General features: G+C 53.0%; 1 protein-coding gene across 4 annotated transcripts in view; it reads left to right on the top strand.

The window, feature by feature from the left end:
* Nucleotides 1-20728, top strand: part of CTDP1 (CTD phosphatase subunit 1) — a 78105-nt gene that overhangs the window by 23435 nt on the left and 33942 nt on the right. For 2 of the 4 annotated variants that reach the window (XM_003805202.7, XM_034943410.4), the window contains exons 5-10: nucleotides 1642-1792; nucleotides 7246-7336; nucleotides 9927-10093; nucleotides 11582-12619; nucleotides 14738-14879; nucleotides 15013-15219. In XM_003805202.7, the coding sequence (XP_003805250.3) occupies nucleotides 1642-1792; nucleotides 7246-7336; nucleotides 9927-10093; nucleotides 11582-12619; nucleotides 14738-14879; nucleotides 15013-15219 (1796 nt within the window). The remainder of the gene's footprint in view (nucleotides 1-1641; nucleotides 1793-7245; nucleotides 7337-9926; nucleotides 10094-11581; nucleotides 12620-14737; nucleotides 14880-15012; nucleotides 15220-20728) is intronic. The other 2 variants (XM_063597388.1, XM_055102372.2) reach the window with 1 other exon arrangement.

Consider the following 20728-nt stretch of genomic DNA (forward strand, 5'->3'; position numbering starts at 1 on the left):
GTTTAATAAGCTGCAGTAGAGTGTCAGCATGGATTATATTCACTGGGAAACCAAAAAATTCATGTGATTCTCAGTATCTCCAGGATAAGCCTGCTGAAGACAGTGGAGTCTAGTTATAATGTGGCTGTTTCTCAGTTGTGTGGTCTGGAAGGTGACAGTGTCCTGATGTAGTGGGGAGGGGGGTCTAAGCATGAACGGTCTGTCCTCTGCCTCCTCAGTAGCAGTAGTGTGCCCCACTTGACATCCAGAGGAGACCCTGAGGCTGGTGCCTGGCCCTACTGCTGGCCCCTCTGAAAGCAATTTCAGGGATCAGAAGTGGTGCTGGCCACACCTCCCGAAGCCTGGACAGCTGCTGGACTTTTTACTGTTGAGTAATGGGAAAGTTGTTACTAGAACTTCTCACTCCTAAATATTTGACAGAGTAGCTTCTTCATGACGGTCGTGACTAACTTAGAACTAGAAAAATGTAACTGAGCTTAAGTCATCTACCTTTTTTTAAAGCCATTAAGAGTAAATATTTTACTGAGAAAATAACAGGATTTAAAGGATCGAAGTTTAGCTTCCTAAGGAAAGCAGACTCATTTGCATGTCGATCATATGTAAGCGAGTCGGTGTTGCTCATTTCACTGTCTACTAAATATGACTTAGAATACTTTCAGCTTGTATGTTGTATACGTAGATGAAAGAAACTGTATCTGAAAATCACCCATGCGTTATACCAGGTTACCCGGGAATGTTGATTTCCTTTACTCAGTAGCTCAGGAAAACACTGTCAGCACGTGATGTTGGTGGAGGTCTGTTCCGAGCAGCTGCGGTGGCCTTGCTGTGTAACACTTGTCAGCATTTGAGGAAACAAAGGCAGAAGTGACATCAGTGGTTAGCTCGTGGTTAGTGTAGGTTGTTACTGTTGGCGTGGTTATCAGGGGTGGTTATGTCCTAGGCGGTCGTTGCAGGTAGGTGGTTATCCTAGTTACCATGGGCAGTCAGTATTCACACTCACTGAGGGCATTCCCGCAGCAGAGAAGGCCGCACTCACTCACTTGTACTGCGTGCATGGAAACTACTTACATAGTGGGTTTTAAATGCCACGGGTAGCCCCTTGCACCAGTTAGGGTCATGTCCTTATTTGGAGGGTCGGGCGGACATGCGTCCTCTGTCCCACGTGGAGAGGTGTGTGCACACTCCTATCCCCTGTCCCATGTGGAGGGGCGGGTGCAAACGCATCCTCTGTCCCACGTGGAGGGGTGTGTACACACGCATGTCCTCTGTCCCGTGTGGAGGGGCGTGTACATGCTCACATGTGTCCTCTGTCCCATGTGGAGGGGCGTGTACATGCAAACGTGTATCCTCTGTCCCGTGTGGGGGGGCATGTACATGCAAACGTGTATCCTCTGTCCCGTGTGGAGGGGTGGGCACATGTGTGTCTTCAGGACCCCTGTCTTGGGCACATGTGTGTCTTCAGGACGCCTGTCTCAGGCACACGTGTGTCTTCAGGACGCCTGTCGGGCACACAAGTGTCTTCAGAACGCTTGTCTGGGGCACACGTGTGTTCTCAGGATGCCTGTCTCGGGCACACAGGTTGCGGGGGCGGCCGGGGCTCCTCAGGCCTTTTCTCCCGACTGTTGCTACTGTTCTTTTTAGGGCATCTTTCACTTCCAGCTGGGCCGGGGTGAGCCCATGCTGCACACGCGCCTGCGTCCACACTGCAAGGACTTCCTGGAGAAGATCGCCAAGCTGTACGAGCTGCACGTCTTCACCTTCGGCAGCCGGCTGTACGCACACACCATCGCAGGTCAGTCAAGCCGCAACCGAAGAGGCCGTGTGAACAGTGGGTTTCTTTCCTGTTTTCGGTGATGGTTTCTTAAAGATGAAGAAAGAAAAGAAGCTCTCCTGCAACTCAGTTGTAGTCTTAGGGTTGGCCGTTGTGCAGGGGGTTGTGAGAGGTAAGGGAATTCTGCCACCAGGGCTGTTGGGTGGGGCCGCGGCTGCTCTGGCTGGGTGCGGTACTGGGTGGGCCGCTGTGGGAGTTTGTCAGGACCACATGGGCACGTGGAAACTTCTGCGAGCATCCTCCGACAGATACCTTCTTAAATCAGTTCACAGGGACTTTGGGCCGGGCTGCTTGTGTGTGCTCTTGCTGGGTGCTGTCACTGCACACAGCATGATTGTCCCCTACCTACACATGGGTACCCTTAGGGTTTAGCGTTTGCTTCTGTCTCCCTGGGTGATAGTGTGAATGCCAGGCTACGGTGCCCTCTGGGAGGCAGCACCAGCAGGACGAATCGAGGGGACAATGCCACGGGACGGTGACTGTCCCATGTGGATGCAGTGAGGGGATGCCACAGGATGGTGACCGTCTGTCCTTCATGGACAAAGCGAGGGGACAACGTGGGACAGCGACCGTCTGTCCCACGTGGACGAAGCAACGTCTGTCCCACGTGGACGAAGCAAGGGGACAGTGCGGGATGGCGACCATCTGTCCCACGTGGGCAAAGCGAGGGGGCTGCCATGGGACGGCGACCGTCTGTCCCACATGGATGTAGGCACCGAGTGGCAGTGTAGGCAAGCTCCTCCGTGCTGGCTTCAGAGGTCGTTAGACTGAGCATTTTAAAATTCAAAGGTATTTCTAGATTGGTCTTAGTCTTTCGTTGTTGTTGGGGAAATGAATTTTGAATCCTCCTTTAATATTTAGTGCCTTTATAGGAAATTGTGATCATGACCTTTAATTCCTCTTGTAATTGAAATTCGAAATATTCACCTGTAACATTATGGCTGCTGCTGCATAGCTGCCTGAGACAGATGATGTGAAGACGAGTAATTATGCACAAGGGTGATATTGCTCACTTCCTCGGGCCCGTGAAGAAATAATGCCTGCTATGATCTGAGGGTTTTACAGCCCCCAAGTCCATGTGTTAAAACCCAGTCCCAGGGCGAGGGTGTTAGGAGGGGCGTGGGAGGTGGTGAGGTCATGAGGACTCCATCCTCATGAATGGAATCAGGGCCCTTACCCAGGTGGGTCCTAGGAGCTGCGGGAAATGCAGCAAGCCGGCGCCCACTGACCTGCAGCCAAGTTGCTGGCGCCGTGGTCGGGACGCCGGCCTCCAGAACTGTGAGGAAGGGACGTGTGTTCCTGAGTCACCCACACTACGGAGTTTCTTTAGAGCAGCCCAGGCCGACTAAGCTGCCCACTGTGTGGAAATAGACCCCGAAATCCCCATGTGTTCCAGCCCCGGATTGTGCCGTTGCAGCCAGTGCCAGGCACCTCCCAGAGGCCAACCCATAAGTCACACAAACCGCAGGGACAGTGACGCCCACTCAAACCAGACAACTGAGCGGGGCATCCCTCTCACAATAACAAATGTCAGGGAAAGACTAAAAACCAGAAAATTATTCCTCACGGTCATCATATCCATGGCTGTCCCCTATTCTCTGTTTTTTTTGTATGTATAATTTTGCCTAGTTTGTCTTAGTATATGTACAACTTTACATACCGTTCTTTTCACATAAGATTTCATCACTAAGAATTTATCCGTCACGTTGTTATAAATCTTCATCATTTTATGTAAGATTTTTTTCCCTCCTCTGTGGACTGGATCCTCTGGGTGAGTTCCTAAAACCAGGATTGTTCGGTGAGGGAGTGGTTCCTGACCCCCAGGACTGTGAGGACTGCGCGCCGCATGGCCTGCTCCCTGGGAGGGTGACGGGTTTGCCTCCCGCCTCCCACACAAGGTGCACACCAGGGGGCACAGCCCGGTGACCTGCACGTCTGAGTCCAGGATGCCGGTGATGTTTCTTCTCCTCCTGTCCCGTCTTCCATACGTTGATCTGGTGCCCGTGCAAGTGTTTCTCATTTCGGATTTCCTTCTCCAGGTCTCTCTCTGAAGCTGGGCTTCTTTAGGTTCGCTGTTTCACACGTCTTGCTTATCCTTTCCTGAGGTGCATCGATGTTTGCTGGTCAGAGCAGACAAGCCCCAGTGAGATGAGCATGTGGAAGGCTCGGGTCTGTTTAAATGCTTGGCTGGAGGGGTTTGGGCTAAAAGCAGAGGGGTCCCAGGTTTTAGCCGGGCCACACCCTTGCCACCCGTCACACCAACAGGCAGGGCATGGGTCACCACAATCTGATTCCACGTTCATGAGGCCTCGTGTGGTGAGAGATGAAGCAGGTGACGAGAACGCCATGTTTCTTTATCAGCCTGAAAGCTGGAGGGAGCCTGGGAGCTGCTCGCAGATTCAGCAGAGCATCCATGCAGACATCCGCAGGCCGCTGAGCCGCTTAGACAGCAGAGCAAGGAGCCTGCTGGTGGGCGCTTGGCTGCGGAGAGCCTCGAGCGCGGGTCCTCCTGCAGTGAGACCAGCTAGGTTTGTTGAGCGTCACCAGGCCGTCTGGTGCCTTCTCCGTTTCAAGCTCTGCTTTCTTTGCTAAAGTTCCAGCATTCCAATGTGTCCAAGGGATGTCGGCCAAAACCAGACAAAGACATCACAAGAAAACTGCAGACCAGTATCCCTTTGAACATGGATGCAGAAATTCTCAACAGAACACGGGCCCTCGAGCCCAGCAACGCAGGAGGAGGACTGTGTCCAGGCTGTGGTTCAGGAAGGCCGAGCTTTGCTTCATTGTGGCTGGCGGGATCTGTAGAGACGACCTGGGTCAGCTTTTCTACAAGTGAGAAAGTGAGGTCCGGACTGAAGCCTGAGGTGGTCGCTGAGCATCTGCTTTTGATGCTTTTCATTTTGAAAGTGACCGCGTTGATAGCATGCGTGCTTTCAGTATGACTAGGACAGAGATGCTAAGAGTTTGCGATGCGTGTCTTTTATCTGATAGTAGAGACACTAATAATTCTATTAACAGACTTTAGATTTAGCGACTTCATGGCCTCAGTGATCATCTGGAATTTACGCATAGTAAGAAACAATCGCATTTATTTCTCCTTTAAGCCCAAGTATCTTTTGGTTAATGAAATACTAACAAACCAGTGGTATCAGGGAACGGAAAGCTCCTGGCAGTGCTGCATTTGAAACGTCTGGAGGTGGTGATGCTTCAGCCAGGAAGCAGGTTCATCTTCCCAGAAGATCTTACGGATCCCACAGTGCATTGTGCATAGTGCCATGGGGCTGCAGGGTAACTGAGGTGGTGCACAGAGCAGCTCTTCTGTTTTAATTGTAATGTGTATGTTTTAACCTGTATCAAAAACAGCAAATGTGTTTCTCGCATTTGTGATCTCAGAGGTGGTGGTGCAGAGGTTGAGCCCAGTAGGGATGGGTGCAGGGAGTCGTTGATTAAAAGCCAGCGTGAAAACAATAGTGATTATGTGGAGTGCAGTCAGGGCACGTTCAGATCCAGAAGTGGACCCCGTGTGCCACGTGGGGACATGGAGCCAGGCGTTCCGGGGTGCGTTCGGATCCGGAAGTGGACCCCGTGTGCCATGCAGAGGCGTGGAGCCAGGCGTTCCAGTGAGACTTAAGTCTTGAGAGAATGTGGGCTGTGTGGTTGGACTTTGGGTTCACAGTGCTTTTGAGATGTCTCGTCTACCTCCTTTGCTTCATGCATAACTAACGGTTATGCAGGGGACCTGCGTGCCATGACAAGACCACAGTCCCAGCTCCCGACTCTGGACCGGCTCACTCTTATGCAATCCAGTCCCCCTTTTGTTCCACGGCACCTGCACGTGTCAGGCCAGATAGAGGTTGTGTGTCAATGTGTTCAATTTTCTTACAATTTCAGCCTCTTGGGAGAGTAATAATTATGTTGTATTCATTCCCGCACCTTATATTCATAGCAAAATTCCAAGTAATGTTAAACTCAGTAAATGTTAAATGATCAAATACCCTTAAACACGTTATGTGGGTGCCATGGAATACCTATCTCTTGAGGTATGTGCAGATTTATGGCTTCAGCCACTTGTATGATGAGTAGCTGAAACATTTCTTTTTGAGGCTTCATAATTAACCGTAGCTTTTTCTCTCCAGAATGTTTTAAATGGCTGGTGAAATTAAATTGACATTGAACTTGATGCCTCCAACATATTTTACCAATGGAATAAATTACCTGAAAAGCTTGTTTTGTTTTTGTTTAGTACCCCTACTTCTACAAACTGAAATATGTTTCCTATATACTCTGTGGTTCTTGTAAATTAACAAGAGATAACTTATTTTTAAGTTATCTTTATTTAAAAATATGAGCACTTTACTGTAAATTGAAGACTTTGCAAACTTAGGAAGATAACACAGTAGGCTTAAAGTTCAGAAGATAAATTTATAGATCAAGAAACCCAGAGCAGAGGTGATCCCAAGAAACCCAGAGCAGAGGTGATCCCAAGAAACCTCTGCCTGATTTGTTGATTTTCACAGTGGTGCTTCCTGAAGTGTAGAAGGGATGTTTGCAGATAGCTTGGTTTTACTATCTTTAAGGAGTCGAAGCCGAGCATCAAGCATGTGAAGCTCTTTAGAAAATTACTGTTAAAAAGTTAAACTAGACTTGTAATTAACGGATGTCATGTGAAGTGCAAGTGTCAAATGTAGCCTAAGCGGATTCTTCGCTGTGGAAGCACCTTCTGCACTAGCTGGTCAAGGTGGTGTCCCAGATGTCCTTCCTTCCCAGTCTCCTCTGTCAGGCAGGCTTCCTCGATGTTGCCTAAATTACCATTATTAAAACGTGTATAATAGTTAGAAATAACCGGCCTTTCTGTGTATTTCTACAACACAGAGTGTGAGTTTGTATAATTCTACTAAAGTAACTTGGGAGAAGCAGACTTCCTTGATAACCTTTCCTCCACTAACCATTACAGATGAGAGCAGTGGGCCACCCGCCTGGGATTAGGAAAGATCATATCCGAGGTGACGCAGAGTAATTTCAGCTTAGTGTCCAGACTCCATCACGTGAAGAACCACATGCAGAGTGTTTTGAGATCAAATGATGACTTACCTGTTTTACTTATGCAAGTGCCTTCCATAATTTTCATATCCATCTGGTTTAGATAGGCACTTCAGTAAGATATTACAAATTTTTCATGTTAGTAGAATTATAAACACTTATCAACATGGTTTGTGTTTGAGAAATAAGTTCACCATAAGAGAAAAGAAGCCCCACACGAGCCATGTCTTACCTCAAAAGGGATGAAGTGTTTGGTGCCAGTTCATCATGTTGTGTGTCTGCCACTGTAAGAAAAACATTCAAGGCTTCACCATGTGCCGTGTGGCCGAACCGTGTCTCAGGTATGTAATCTTTGTCCTGTTTTCTTTTCCAAGGCTTTTTAGACCCCGAGAAGAAGCTTTTTTCTCACCGAATATTATCAAGGGATGAATGTATTGACCCATTTTCTAAAACGGGAAACCTTAGGTATGTACCCAGCCGCGCTCCTCACAAAGACCTCGCTGTTCATTTCCCATTTCAAAAATCGCATCTTGAAATTGAGAGCAGTATTTCTTTTTTTCTTTTCTTTTTTTTTTTTTTTGAGACGGAGTCTCGCTGTTGCCCAGGCTAGAGTGCAGTGGCGCGATCTCGGCTCACTGCAAGCTCTGCTTCCAGAGTTCACGCCATTCTCCTGCCTCAGCCTCCTGAGTAGCTAGGACTACAGGCACCCACCACCTCGCCCGGCAATTTTTTTTTTTTTTTTTTTTTTTTTTTTGTATTTTTAGTACAGACGGTGGTTTCACTGTGTTAGCCAGGATGGCCTCGATCTCCTGACCTCGTGATCTTCCCGCCTCAGCCTCCCAAAGTGTTGGGATTACAGGCATGAGCCATTGCACCCGGCCTAGAGCAGTATTTCTGTATTGATGTTTTTTAGGAATTTAACATCCCCTTTCCAGTTTTCATTGTTAGCCTCAGAGTACTTAGAAAGTTCCTTTCTAACCTGTACTCCCACTGTCTCCCAGGTGCCTGAGCCCTGGTGCTTGTGCAGGGCCCCCAATCCAGGCTCTGCCCCATCCCAACAGCCCTGTCCTGCCCTGAAACTGCCCTTGAGCTGGGCTTTTGTGTCTGTGGAGGCGGAGACTGTCATCCTCTCTGCCTCGTCTCTGTTAGACAGCACAATTCGATGTCAGTCCGCCACCTGACGTTGTGTATCTGTCATCCTCTCTGCCTCATCTCTGTCAGACGGCACTGATTCGATGTCAGCCCGCCACCTGACGTTGTGTATCTGTTTGCTTAACCAACCCTGGCATATGTGATCATTCTAGTCCCTTGACCTCCAAATTTTCATTCCTATGCGAAGACCTGGCATCGAGATTTGTGGTTGGAGAGGCAGGAGGCAGGCGTGTGTCCCCACAGTAGCCAGCTGTGAAGGATTTGGCCCTTTTGCCTCTGAGTATCCAGGGAATGGCCAGGGCTCCTGGGGAACTCAGGGACTGGACTTTCGGGCCCAGAACCCAGGAGGGCAGGCGTAGGGACGGGATGGCATCAGGGAGGTGGCAGCCAAAAGGACCCGAGTGGGCAGAGGAATGTGAATAGCCCCACCCCACGCACAAGCTCAGCAGCTCTGCGGGGCCGCTGGTTTAGGGGCAGTTCTTGACATCAGCGTCAGCATCTGAGGTTGATAATTTTCTTAGGAGCTTGCTTGTGTTAATCCTACTAATAATTTACAAAATCCTAAGTCACTTGACTATTATGCCCATATTTTTGCCTTTTGCCATTTCTTCCTTTCCATCAGCTCCAGAGCCCCTTCCTGTCAGCTCCTCTGAGCTTTTTTGACAGGGCAGGCCCCTCCCCGCCCCTCCGCAAAGACTTTTTAATATTCTTTTATATGCTTTGACGTTTCTTGCCCACTGTATTCGAGGAGTTTCCCCATTTCCACCCGGAAGTCCGTCCTTGCTGGTGTAACACCATGTCAGGTGTGGCTTGTTTTCCCGAGGAGCCTGGTGGCCACAGCCTCAGCTTCAGCCGCTTCCTGGCTCACGGTGGCCACCCTCCTCCCAGCGCTTCGGTTTTTACATTTAGGGAGTCCCCACAGACTGTGAGACCTGTGCTTGCTAATGTTAACTAAGAAGAGAATCTGAAAGTATTTACTTCAGCAACCTCCTTTTTGCTAGTTAGCGCCAGAGTGAGTAGATTAATCAGGGCAAAAGAGAATGAGAGGTGCTGTTAGTGTGTTACGGGGAAAAGTCACCCAAAGGCAGAATGATAGGATCGAATGGGGACATGCCCAGGATAGGCCCCAGTGGTGGGCACTGTGGTTTGCATGGAGGTAGCTGGAGGTCCGCTTAGAAATTCTGCATCAGCACCGGGTCTGGTTTTTGTTTTTTTGTTTTTGAGACGGTCTGGCTCGGTCGCCCAGGCTTAAGTGCAGTAGTGTGGTCTCAGCTCACCACAGTCTTGACTTCCTGGGCTCAAGCTATCCTCCCACTTCAGCCCACTTCCGCCTTCTGAGTAGCCGGGACTACGGGTGCACACCCCCACACCTGACTAACTTTTGTATGTTTTGTAGAGACGGGGTCTTCCTATGTTGCCCAGGCTGGTGTCAGACTCCTAGGCTCAAGAGACCCTCCTGCCAAGACCTCCCGAAGTGCTGGAATTGCAGGCATTAGCCACACAGCACCTAGCCTGGTCTGTTTACAGAGTCAGCAAATTCTGGCCTTTAGGCTACCCAGCCTTGTTTGTACATGAAGTTTTATTGGAACATGGTCACGCCCACACGGTCAGAGTTGGGTTTCGTCCCCGTGGCCCGTAATGCCTAAAATAGTGACTCTGGCACTTTAAGAAACAGTTTGGGGGAACTCCTGCCTGAAGGAGAATCAGAAACAGCACAGAAGATATTACTGAGGTTTAAACGCGACCCAAACAGAAAGGGCTTCGGGGCGGTTGGTGTCCGTCTGATTAACCTGCTGTCTGCTGGTTACATGTGGATTAGAATCTTAAACTGTTACGCTTGGCAAGATGAATGACTACAACTTTTCATTATTATTTTTTGTAAATTATGCATTTTCACTTGTAGAAATCTCTTTCCTTGTGGAGACTCAATGGTTTGCATTATTGATGATCGAGAAGATGTCTGGAAGTTTGCCCCCAATCTGATAACTGTGAAGAAATATGTATACTTCCAGGGCACGGGTGATATGAATGCGCCCCCTGGGTCCCGAGAATCTCAGACGAGAAAGAAAGGTGGGTAACCTCCTTCCTGATTCTCTAGAAGAATTCACATTTGCTTATTGTTTAGCTCTTCTTGTTTCTTATCTCTGTTTTGACTGCTATAAATTCAAGATACACTTTGTTTTTTTATTTGTGTTTCAGTAGAGATTATTGGATTTATTTATAGAGTACTGAAAAACAGGATATTATGTTGTTTCAATTTGGGCTTTAAAAAAAATGGCCCTCACTTAAGCGTTTTCCCAGTTGAATAAAAACTAGAGGATGCTGTTTAACCTAACACATCCGAATAGCTCCCTTCATCCCAGTTTTCCTTAAACACATCCCTGGGTATTGGGCCATGGCGTTCTGTAGAGAGAGTGAATGTGGGGGCGGTGGCTCTGCAGGAAATAACCGTTCCCTGTGCGCAGTGGTCAGGCTGGGTGCTGGCTGGGGCTCCAGAGAGCAGCGTGGTTTAACTTGTCAGTCCGGCATGCAGCTGACGTCCACCCTATGAAAGTTAAGTGTTTTTTAATCTTTAGTTTTTTGAAAAATATTTTGAGGCACACATTTATTGCTGTAGTCACTAAAATGGAACTTGGAGGTTAAGACCAGGAGAGGGTGAAACTAGGGGCATTCCTGTAGAAGGTAGAGACTTTCACCAGATGGGTGGGGTCAGCGTGGAGTTGCTGACTTCCTCCAGACCGTGGCTTGGGAAACCGTGGCCATGGTGGTGCCAGGTCATCAGGGGCTTACAGTCACGGTGGCGCCAGGTCTGCAGGGGCTTACAGTCACGGTGGCACCAGGTCGTCAGGGGCTTGCGGCCACGGTGGCACCAGGTCGTCAGGGGCTTACGGTCGCGGTGGCGCCAGGTCTGCAGGGGCTTACGGCCACGGTGGCGCCAGGTCTGCAGGGGCTTACGGTCACGGTGGCGCCAGGTCGTCGGGGGCTTACGGCCACGGTGGCGCCAGGTCTGCAGGGGCTTACGGTCACGGTGGCGCCAGGTCGTCGGGGGCTTACGGCCACAGTGGCGCCAGGTCTGCAGGGGCTTACGGCCACGGTGGCGCCAGGTCTGCAGGGGCTTACGGCCACGGTGGCGCCAGGTCGTCGGGGGCTTACGGTCACGGTGGCGCCAGGTCTGCAGCCCGGAAACCTCTGGTTGTCCTTACAGGTGGAGGATCCCTCCTCCCCCAAATCCAAAGCTTTTTGAGTGCCCACATGGTGCTTAAAGGAAATACTCATTAGGGTGTTTTGGATTTTTCGGATTGGGGATGTTCAGCTGGTAAGTTTAACGCAAATACTCCAAACTCAGAAAAAAATTCAATATCCAAAACGTCCCTGGTCCCACACACTTCAGGTAAGGGGTGCTCACCCTGTCCGGCCTCTTCACGGCAAGGTTGCCAAGGCCTGGTCTAGAGGGTGGTGGACTTCACAGCCATGGAGAAGGGTGCTGCTTTAACTTGGAACGTTATTTAATGTTTAATGCTAAATTGCGGTAACTTTTCCTTTTGCATGCATATTTAGTAAATCATTCTCGAGGCACTGAGGTCTCAGAGCCATCTCCGCCCGTGAGAGACCCTGAGGGGGGAACGCAGGCCCCTGGAGTGGAGCCCAGCAATGGCCTGGAGAAGCCTGCACGGGAGCTGAACGGCAGTGAGGCCGCCACCCCGCGGGACTCACCCCGCCCCGGGAAGCCGGACGAGAGGGACATCTGGCCCCCTGCCCAGGCCCCCACCAGCAGCCGAGAGCTGGCAGGCGCTCCTGAGCCCCAGGGATCCTGTGCGCAGGGTGGCCGGGTGGCACCGGGACAGCGGCCTGCCCAGGGTGCCACGGGCACTGACCTGGACTTCGACTTATCCAGCGACAGCGAAAGCAGCAGTGAGTCCGAGGGCACGAAGTCCTCCTCCTCCGCCTCTGATGGCGAAAGCGAGGGGAAAAGAGGCTGGCAGAAGCCGAAGGCTGCCCCAGAGGGAGCCGGGGCGCTGGCACAGGGCAGTTCCCTGGAGCCGGGGCGGCCTGCAGCACCGAGTCTCCCCGGAGAGGCCGAGCCTGGCGCGCATGCCCCGGACAAGGAGCCCGAGCTGGGTGGGCAGGAGGAGGGCGAGCGGGATGGCCTCTGCGGCCTGGGCAACGGCTGTGCCGACAGGAAGGAGGCGGAGACCGAGTCACAGAACAGCGAGCTGTCGGGGGTCACTGCGGGTGAGTCCCTGGACCAGAGCGTGGAGGAGGAGGAGGAGGAGGACACGGATGAGGATGACCACCTCATCTACCTGGAGGAGATCCTGGTCCGTGTACACACTGACTACTATGCCAAGTACGACCGCTACCTCAACAAGGAGATCGAGGAGGCGCCGGACATCCGCAAGATCGTGCCGGAGCTCAAGAGCAAGGTGCTGGCAGACGTGGCCATAATTTTCAGTGGGCTACACCCGACAAACTTCCCGATAGAGAAGACGCGGGAGCATTACCACGCCACGGCGCTGGGAGCGAAGATCCTCACTCGGCTGGTGCTGAGCCCCGACGCCCCTGACAGGGCCACGCACCTGATCGCCGCGCGAGCTGGTGAGTGCTGCCTCCCTGTGCCCTGGGTGTGGCCAGGCCCATGGGCTCCTTGCAGGCACTCCTTAGAGTTGGCATTGCTGTTTATCTCACTTTCAATTTTCAGAAACATTTCCCAGAATCACCATCTTTTAAGAATAGATCATGACAGTGGGTGAAATTGGAGTTTGGGCACGTTCATGCTTTCAGACCGCAGTCATCGCACACACCATTCAGGGGTGGGAGTTACTCGTGTGTAGAAAGTTCAACCTTCTCCCTGGAGTAAGCCATGGCCGGGTTGGAGAACAGGGAATCAGCGATAGGGACGTAGTAGAGAAATTCGAGGCAGGAACAGGAGTTGCAGGTAAAAGATTGACAAACCCTCTGAGTTAGAAAACTAAATGCAAGGTTTCAGCTGAAACGTGCACAGAAGGACACGTTGTGGCTGGGAGGGCGGAGGACAGGCCTGCTGTCTCCCGACGGTGAAACCTGTCCCAGACGGGGCAGGCTGCTCTGACATGTTGAAACTTCGGCCGAATAAAACAACCTTTCAGCAATAGGTGATTCTTGAAGGAAGACTTACACCCCGGTGCTTAAAAAACCCAAATACCTCGTTATTCTAGTTATTCTGTGAAAATGCTCCCATAAGCACCTGGATTTTCCGCAAATGAAGATTGCGGTTCTGCTCCTCCAATCCGCTTCCTGTCCTGGCGGCGTTTCCTGAGAGGGCTTCTCAGTGCGTGGCCCCGCCTCCGGGGCTCAGGAAAGCCTCGTGGGGTGAGCTCATCCCTGTCCACGCACGCTCCCTGACAGCAGGTGTGGTCTTATTTGAGGCCACGGCTCTGGCACGTATCATGTGGCGTTGGACACGCATGTGCTCAGTAAAGCATTTGAATCAAGGGTAAATGGAAGGTTCCATCTCAGTGTGAAATAGCCAGGTGCTAGCTGCAGGGCAGAGGCGGGCTTTCCGTGGAGCCCAGCGAGAAAGCCAAGCCCTGGCCTCCTGTGGGCAGTCAGACCCTTCTCTCCTGAGCGTGGAGCCGGGCTAGGCCGGGGTCCTCCTTAGCCCCTCAGGTGCCCGTCTGCCCTGCCGCGTGTCTGCCCAGCTCCTGACCCTTCTCTCCTGAGCATGGAGCTGGGCCAGGCCAGGGTCCTCCTTGGCCCCTCAGGTGCCCGCCTGCCCTGCCGCGTGTCTGCCCAGCTCCTGACCCTTCTCTCCTGAGCATGGAGCTGGGCCAGGCCGGGGTCCTCCTTGGCCCCTCAGGTGCCCGCCTGCCCTGTCCTGTGAGTGCCCAGCTCCTGACCCTTCTCTCCTGAGCATGGAGCTGGGCCAGGCCGGGGTCCTTCTTGGCCCCTCAGGTGCCCGCCTGCCCTGTCCTGTGAGTGCCCAGCTCCTGACCCTTCTCTCGCATTCCTTCCTTCCCCCTGAATTGTGCTCACGTTTCCTTTTTGCTTCTGTGTTCGTGGCCTCACTGTTGAGAGGCTTTCCTGAACACATGCTAAGAGAGGTCCTCCTGCTGCTCAGGTCACCCGCTGTGCCTGGCTCCCCGTCTGAGATGCACCCCTTCCCACCATGGCTGCTTATCCCTGGCCTGGCAGATGGGAACCTGCAGTGGGCAGCTCTGGTGTGGGGTGCAGCCGGGTGAGGGCCCTGGTGGGGTGCAGCCGAGTGAGGGCCCTGAGCCCTAGTGGGGTACAGCTGGGTAAAGGCCCTGAGTCCTGGTGGGTACAGCCGGGTGAGGGCCCTGAGCCCTGGTGGGCTGCAGCCGAGTGAGGGCCCTGAGCCCTGGTGGGGTACAGCTGGGTGAAGGCCCTGGGCCCTGGTGGGGTGTAGCCGGGTGGGGGCCCTGGTGGGGTGCAGCCGAGTGAGGGCCCTGAGCCCTGGTGGGGTACAGCTGGGTGAAGGCCCTGAGTCCTGGAGAGGTGCAGCCGAGTGAGGGCCTTGGTGGGGTGCAGCCGGGTGAGGGCCCTGAGCCCTGGAGGGGTGCAGTCAGGTGAAGGCCCTGGTGGGGTGCAGCCGAGTGAGGGCCCTGAGCCCTGGTGGGGTACAGCCAGGTGAGGGCCCTGGTGGGTGCAGCCGGATGTGGGCCCTGAGCCTCCAGTGCTGGCCGGGACAGCCTGACGCAGCCGGGTCTCCTGCAGGCACAGAGAAGGTGCTGCAGGCACAGGAGTGCGGACACCTGCACGTGGTCAACCCTGACTGGCTGTGGAGCTGCCTGGAGCGCTGGGACAAGGTGGAGGAGCAGCTCTTCCCGCTCAGGGACGATCACACCAAGGCACAGAGGTGGGTCCTCGCTGCACCCAGCAGGTCCGTGCCAGGCGTTCCCTTGCTGGACAGCTGTTGGTTCATGCGCCTGGGCAGTGCCCCTCATCACCCGGACGCCCCGCTCATGGCCCTCGTTCTCTTCCTCCGACAGGGAGAACAGCCCTGCGGCCTTTCCCGACCGGGAGGGTGTGCCCCCCACCGCCTTGTTCCACCCGATGCCGGTTCTTCCCAAGGCCCAGCCTGGCCCCGAGGTTCGGATCTACGACTCCAACACGGGGAAGCTCATCAGGACGGGCACCCGGGGGCCCCCTGCGCCCTCCAGCTCCCTACCCATCCGCCAGGAGCCCTCTTCCTTCAGGTACGTGGCGGCCCAGCCACTGCCCCCAGCTAATGAGGGCTCTTCAAGCTTGCTGCTCCAGTCTGTTGGGGGGATGGCACCAGTTGCCCGAAGTGAGGGCAAGTGGAGGCTGCAGACGGTGACTCCCGCTTGCACCTCGTGGGAGCGCCGCCCCCGCTTGCAGTCTTGGGTCCTTTTGTTTTTCTCTCCTGTCTTGGGTCCCAAAACTAAAACAAAACCCTGACGATCAGCTTCTCAGATGTTGTCCAGGCACCCGCATGTGCCCACCTGTGGCCGCCCCGCAGAGCACTCGGTCCTGGGAACACTCAGCAGAGAACGAGCAGAGCAGGGCTGGTTCTGAGCCCCCCGCCCCACTCGCCTCACCATCTGCTCTCCGCCGGCTCCACGTTTGCTGCTCTGCCAACCCCGGGCTGCCCTCTTCGTTTCCACACAGAGCAGATGCAGGGGTTGGTGGCAGTGGCGGCTGGTAAACAGCACTGTGAGGAAGGGAAACTTGATTGGACTGGAAGGCGTTGGTAGCCGGGATCTGTGCTGCCCTGGAGAGGGGAGATTGCAGGCCCCGAGGGATGCTTCCTGAGCACGTGGCCTCTGTGCCTGTTTGCCCGCGTGGACCCGAGATCAGCCCTCAGCCTAAGGTTGTGGCCCCTGCAGACCCCATGTAAATGGCTGTGGGACATTGTTGGAGATTTAAGTGAGGAGTCTTTGTTTGTACCGTGGTTGTTGCTTTGAAATTCAACCAAAAGTTCAACTCAATTAAACTTGACCCAGGCAAGGAGCACCCACCAAGACCTGGTGTGCGTTTGCCCCTGGAAGCCCTCTAACAGGTCACAACACCTCAGATCCTGTGACGGGTACAGAATGCAGGCTGCTAGAGGGAGATGGGTGCTCACGGTTAATGGGGAGATGGAGAGGTACGGCTTGATGTCCTTTTGGAGCCTTTGCAGGATCCAGCGCTGTCCCTGCGTGGGGATGCTGAGGCCTGGAGTGCACGGCCCTCCCAAGTCAGGAGCAGGGGTGGCCAGGGCGTGGCCTTCGCACAGTGGGCGGCAGCTCCCGAACCTGGGTGGACAGGTGAGAAGGCCCCGCCAGGCACCGCGGCAAAGCCCAGCCGGCTTTCGGGAGAGGCCACTCCCTCTGGAAACGCACTCTAGTTCCTCCCTGGTTTTCTGTTTCATAGATTGTGTTTTGTCTTTTACAATTCTGGAGAGCAGCGTGTGCCCCTCTCGGCTGATTTCACGGCCCTTGAGGTCATGGTGGAGAGTGTTGCTAAGAGGAGGAGTCGGGTCGGGTGACTGGGAGGTGGGCAGGTGCAGGGTGGCCTCCTGTGCGGCAGCCTGGCAACGCTCTGGGACCTAGGGGGTGGGGGGTTTGGGATGAATCTGAGGTCCTCCATTCTGATGAGAGGGAAGAGGATCCCCAGCCACAGAGATGATGTCATCCCTGATGGATAGGAAGGTGTCCTCGTGATGATGTCACCTCCCGTTAGGAAGGCATCCTGGTGATGTCACCTCCCGTTGTTAGGAAGGTGTCCTGGTGATGTCACCTCCCATTAGGAAGGTGTCCTGGTGATGATGTCACCTCCCATTAGGAAGGCGTCCTGGTGATGATGTCACCTCCTATTGTGTCCTGGTGATGATGTCACCTCCCGTCATTAGGAAAGCGTCCTGGTGATGATGTCACCTCCCATCGTGTCCTGGTGATACTGTCACCTCCTGTCATTAGGAGGGTGTCCTGGTGATGATGTCACCTCCCATCGTGTCCTGGTGATACTGTCACCTCCTGTCATTAGGAGGGCGTCCTCGTGATGATGTCACCTCCCATCGTGTCCTGGTGATGATGTCACCTCCCGTCATTAGCGCATCCTGGTGATGATGTCACCTCCCATCGTGTCATGATTATGTCACCTCCCGTCATTAGGAGGGCATCCTGGTGATGATGTCACCTCCCATCGTATCCTGGTGACCATGTCATCTCCTGCCGTTAGGAAGGCGTCCTGGTGATGATGTCACCTCCCATTATGTCCTGGTGACGATATCTCCTGTCGTTAGGAAGGCGTCCTGGTGACGATGTCACCTCCCATCGTGTCCTGGTGATGTCACTTCCCATCGTGTTCTGGTGACGATGTCATCTCCTGTTAAGAAGGCATCCTCGTGGTGATGTCGTTTCTGGTCTTCAGAAGGGCTTCCTGTTGCGGGCTGGTTGGGTTTTTAATACAAGGTGTCTTTCCAACACTGCTTCTCTAGCTCTTCGAGGCCAGCAGGTGCCTAAAGTTCAGTTTGTTTCTGACGCTGACGACCCACAGTTGGCATCAGGCCTTGAGTCTAGGGGCTCAGTCCCACCAGGCTGCCCTCATCTCGGACCCCCAGGCCACCTCACCGTCCAGCTTGGCCACAGTGTTGGGGGTCCCCACACACAGACTTGTTCAGTTTTGATAATCTGCTGAATCGGCTCACAAAACTCTGGAAAACGTTTCACTCAGCAATACCAGTTTATTTTAAAGGCTCAAGAACAGCCGAATGAGGGGGCGCCTGGGGCACGGTCCAGAAGGGCCCTGAGCATGGCACGTGCCCTCTGGAAGCTCTGCGTCCTTTCATCTGTGGCGAAGGCATAGCTGATCCCACCCGCTGCCCACTTGCTCCTGCGAAGCCTCCTACCCTGGAGCCGCTCAGGCCCAGCCCACAGCCACTCTCACCACTGCGGTGATCCCAGGGACTGGGAACAGGTCTCTTTCTGTAACACCAGGGCTTAGTGCTTTGGTGCTACTCTTACTTCTTTATTTGACTTAATTAATTCCAACTCTCCAGCCAGTTGACAAAGCTCCTGGACGCTTCTGAGAACAGCGGAGCGGAACCTGGCCTATGGGATTGCTGTGGGCCAGTCAGTGAACGGGCCAGCACCACCTAGAGCAGAAGGATGTGGAGACCCCACCTCTAGGAAGTCAGGGTCTGTTCTGGGCTGTCATTCTAATCAGTAGAAGCACCATGGCAGGACAGATACGTGCACTGAAGTGATACTGCTGAGATTTGGTTTCGAAATTATGTGATAATTTAAAGCAGCCACACGATCAGTACTGCGAACAGCACCTGTTCTTTAGATGCTGCTTTTCATACTGTTGAATAAAATATCCAGGGGGGTGGCTCGCACTGTAGTCCCAGTGCTTTGGGAGGCGGACCCGCAAGGATCTCTTGAGCTCAGGAGTTCAAGGCTGCAGTGAGCTGTGATCGCACCCCTGCGCTTCATCCTGGGCCACAGGGTGAGAGCCTGTCTCAAAAAAAATTTTTTTTAAATAATTTAAAATAAAATCACAAACCTTTGACTTATTTTTTCTTCAGTATTTTTATTTATTTATTTTTTTGAGACGGAATCTTGCTCCATCGTCCAGGCTGGAGTGCAGTGGTGCAATCTTGGCTCACTGCAACCTCCGCCTCCCAGGTTCAAGCAATTCTCTTGCCTCAGCCTCTTGAGCAGCTGGAATTACAGGCACGTGCCACCACACCCGGCTAATCTGTGTATTTTTAGCAGAGACGGGGTTTCATCATGTTGCTGAGGTTGGTCTCAAGCTCCTGTCCTCATTGTCTTAAACTACATAAAGTGGTTAAAGATTAGATGCAAAACTGGTGTTTTAATAATTCAGCCTTGCTTGAAGTGAGCTAGGAATTTCTAAGATCCATGAGAAAAAGATAATTGTTATCTGAAAACAGACTTGCAGATGGTAAGCTGGATTTGAATAAAGTCAAACACTTTTACTTGAATGACACTAATAACATGGCAGCCGATAACTGTGTATGTGTTCTGAAATGTGTATAATTTACGTGAACAGCAGCAGTTCAGTTTCGAATGGCACGTCATAAACAACTGTTTAGCTCTGCCTTCCGTGAGGAAGATGCACGCTGGGCTGTAGTTCATTTGAATAAGTCGACTTTTGATGAAATTTTCTTCTGTTTTTAATGTGAAAGTGTAATTTGCACCAAAATATCAATATTACTTCAGTTAATACCAGCTCATTTATATGAAAGGATGTTAATGTGATTTGTTAGGTTGCGATAATCGTCAGTTTGGTGGCGGGAAGCAGCGTTGTTGTGGCTGCAGCAGCGGGCCGCCTGGTCTGGGTGATTGCAGGCTGGATGCATCTTTGTCACGTTAAGGAAATGTCTCTCCCTTCACTTGTACGTGTTGGAAACTGAGTTCTCCTAAAATGAGCCTGGGTTCTGCTTTTTGATAGTTTTCAAAATTGATGAAACGACCTACTTACATCAGAAAAAAGGAATCCCTGTTTGAATGTCTCCCTCCCCAGGCTAGACATAGTGCTGGAAGTCTAAGGAAACGGGACCAGCCGGCAGGAGTTCTGCGGGGCCTTCGTGCTGCAGTGAGGACCTGGGCCTGTGTGGATTGGCCACGCCTCTGGTCACACCCTACCTTTTCTCCGTAGGCCTCCATCTTGGAGGAACAGTAGAGTGTTTTCTTTTGGTTTAATCCAAGAGTCCCCCCTGCTTGTCTGAGTTCATGTGGCGCCTGCCCAGTTCCCTGCACTAAATAGACCTGTGTCCGCAATGCCACTCCACGTGTGGACCCCTAGTGCCTGCAGGACCACTCCACCTGTATAAACAGGTCCAGCGTGGTCTCCTGCAGCCACCCTCACACCCTTGCAACAGCACTGGTGCCCTGCAGCCCAGTTCCCCCATGGCACCCCTGTCTCACGGAGGCTCCCAGACCTGCGCAGCCCCAGGCCTCATCTGTCACGGGCATTGGTTGCCCGATTCCCCCATGGCACCCCATCTCACAGTGGGTCCCGCGCCTGAGTGGCCCCAGGCCTCATATGTTGTGTGCATTGGTTGTGCTGCTGTGGAGGTGGCCCCGTCTCCCCACCCTCCTGAGAGTGGTGGTTCCTCATTCTGTTCTCGGAACCCTGTGCAGACCCCATTGTGACAGGACGCTTGGCAGTGAGGGCAGTTGGCCCTTCGTCCCTGGACTGGTCCTCATCTAAGTCTTTGAACGTTGTACGTTTTTTCTAATTCTGGCTTTGACCTTTTTGGTGCTGGGCTGGCAGGCTGGCTCACTGGGGACCTGGAGGTGAGTGGGAACATTCAGTTTTTTGGTTAGACTTTTTGAGATATTTGTAGATGTATATGCAGTGATATTGCAGAGAGGCCCTTTGGACCCTTTATCCTGTTTCCCCTGTGGTTGCCTCTTGTGAAAGTGGGGAACAGGCTCACCACTAGGACCCACACAGACTCATCCAGACACAGAACCCTCACACCAGCTCCCCTGCGGCCCCTCATGGCCTCAGCCGCTTCCCCTTCCCTGACCCTTGGCCCTCCACCTGCTGTCCCTCCCTGCACCGCGCCCTCTCCGGAGTGCTGTGTACGGCAAGTCGGCAACCTTCTGGAGTTGGCCCTCCTCCCTCAGCCAGTTCCTGGAGCACCTCGGCAAGTCGGCAACCTTCTGGAGTTGGCCCTCCTCCCTCAGCCAGTTCCTGGAGCACCTCTGTGCCCCTCATTCATGTCCTTCT

The sequence above is a fragment of the Pan paniscus genome, chromosome 17 (genome assembly GCF_029289425.2).
Source record: "Pan paniscus chromosome 17, NHGRI_mPanPan1-v2.0_pri, whole genome shotgun sequence".
Lineage (NCBI taxonomy): Eukaryota > Metazoa > Chordata > Mammalia > Primates > Hominidae > Pan > Pan paniscus.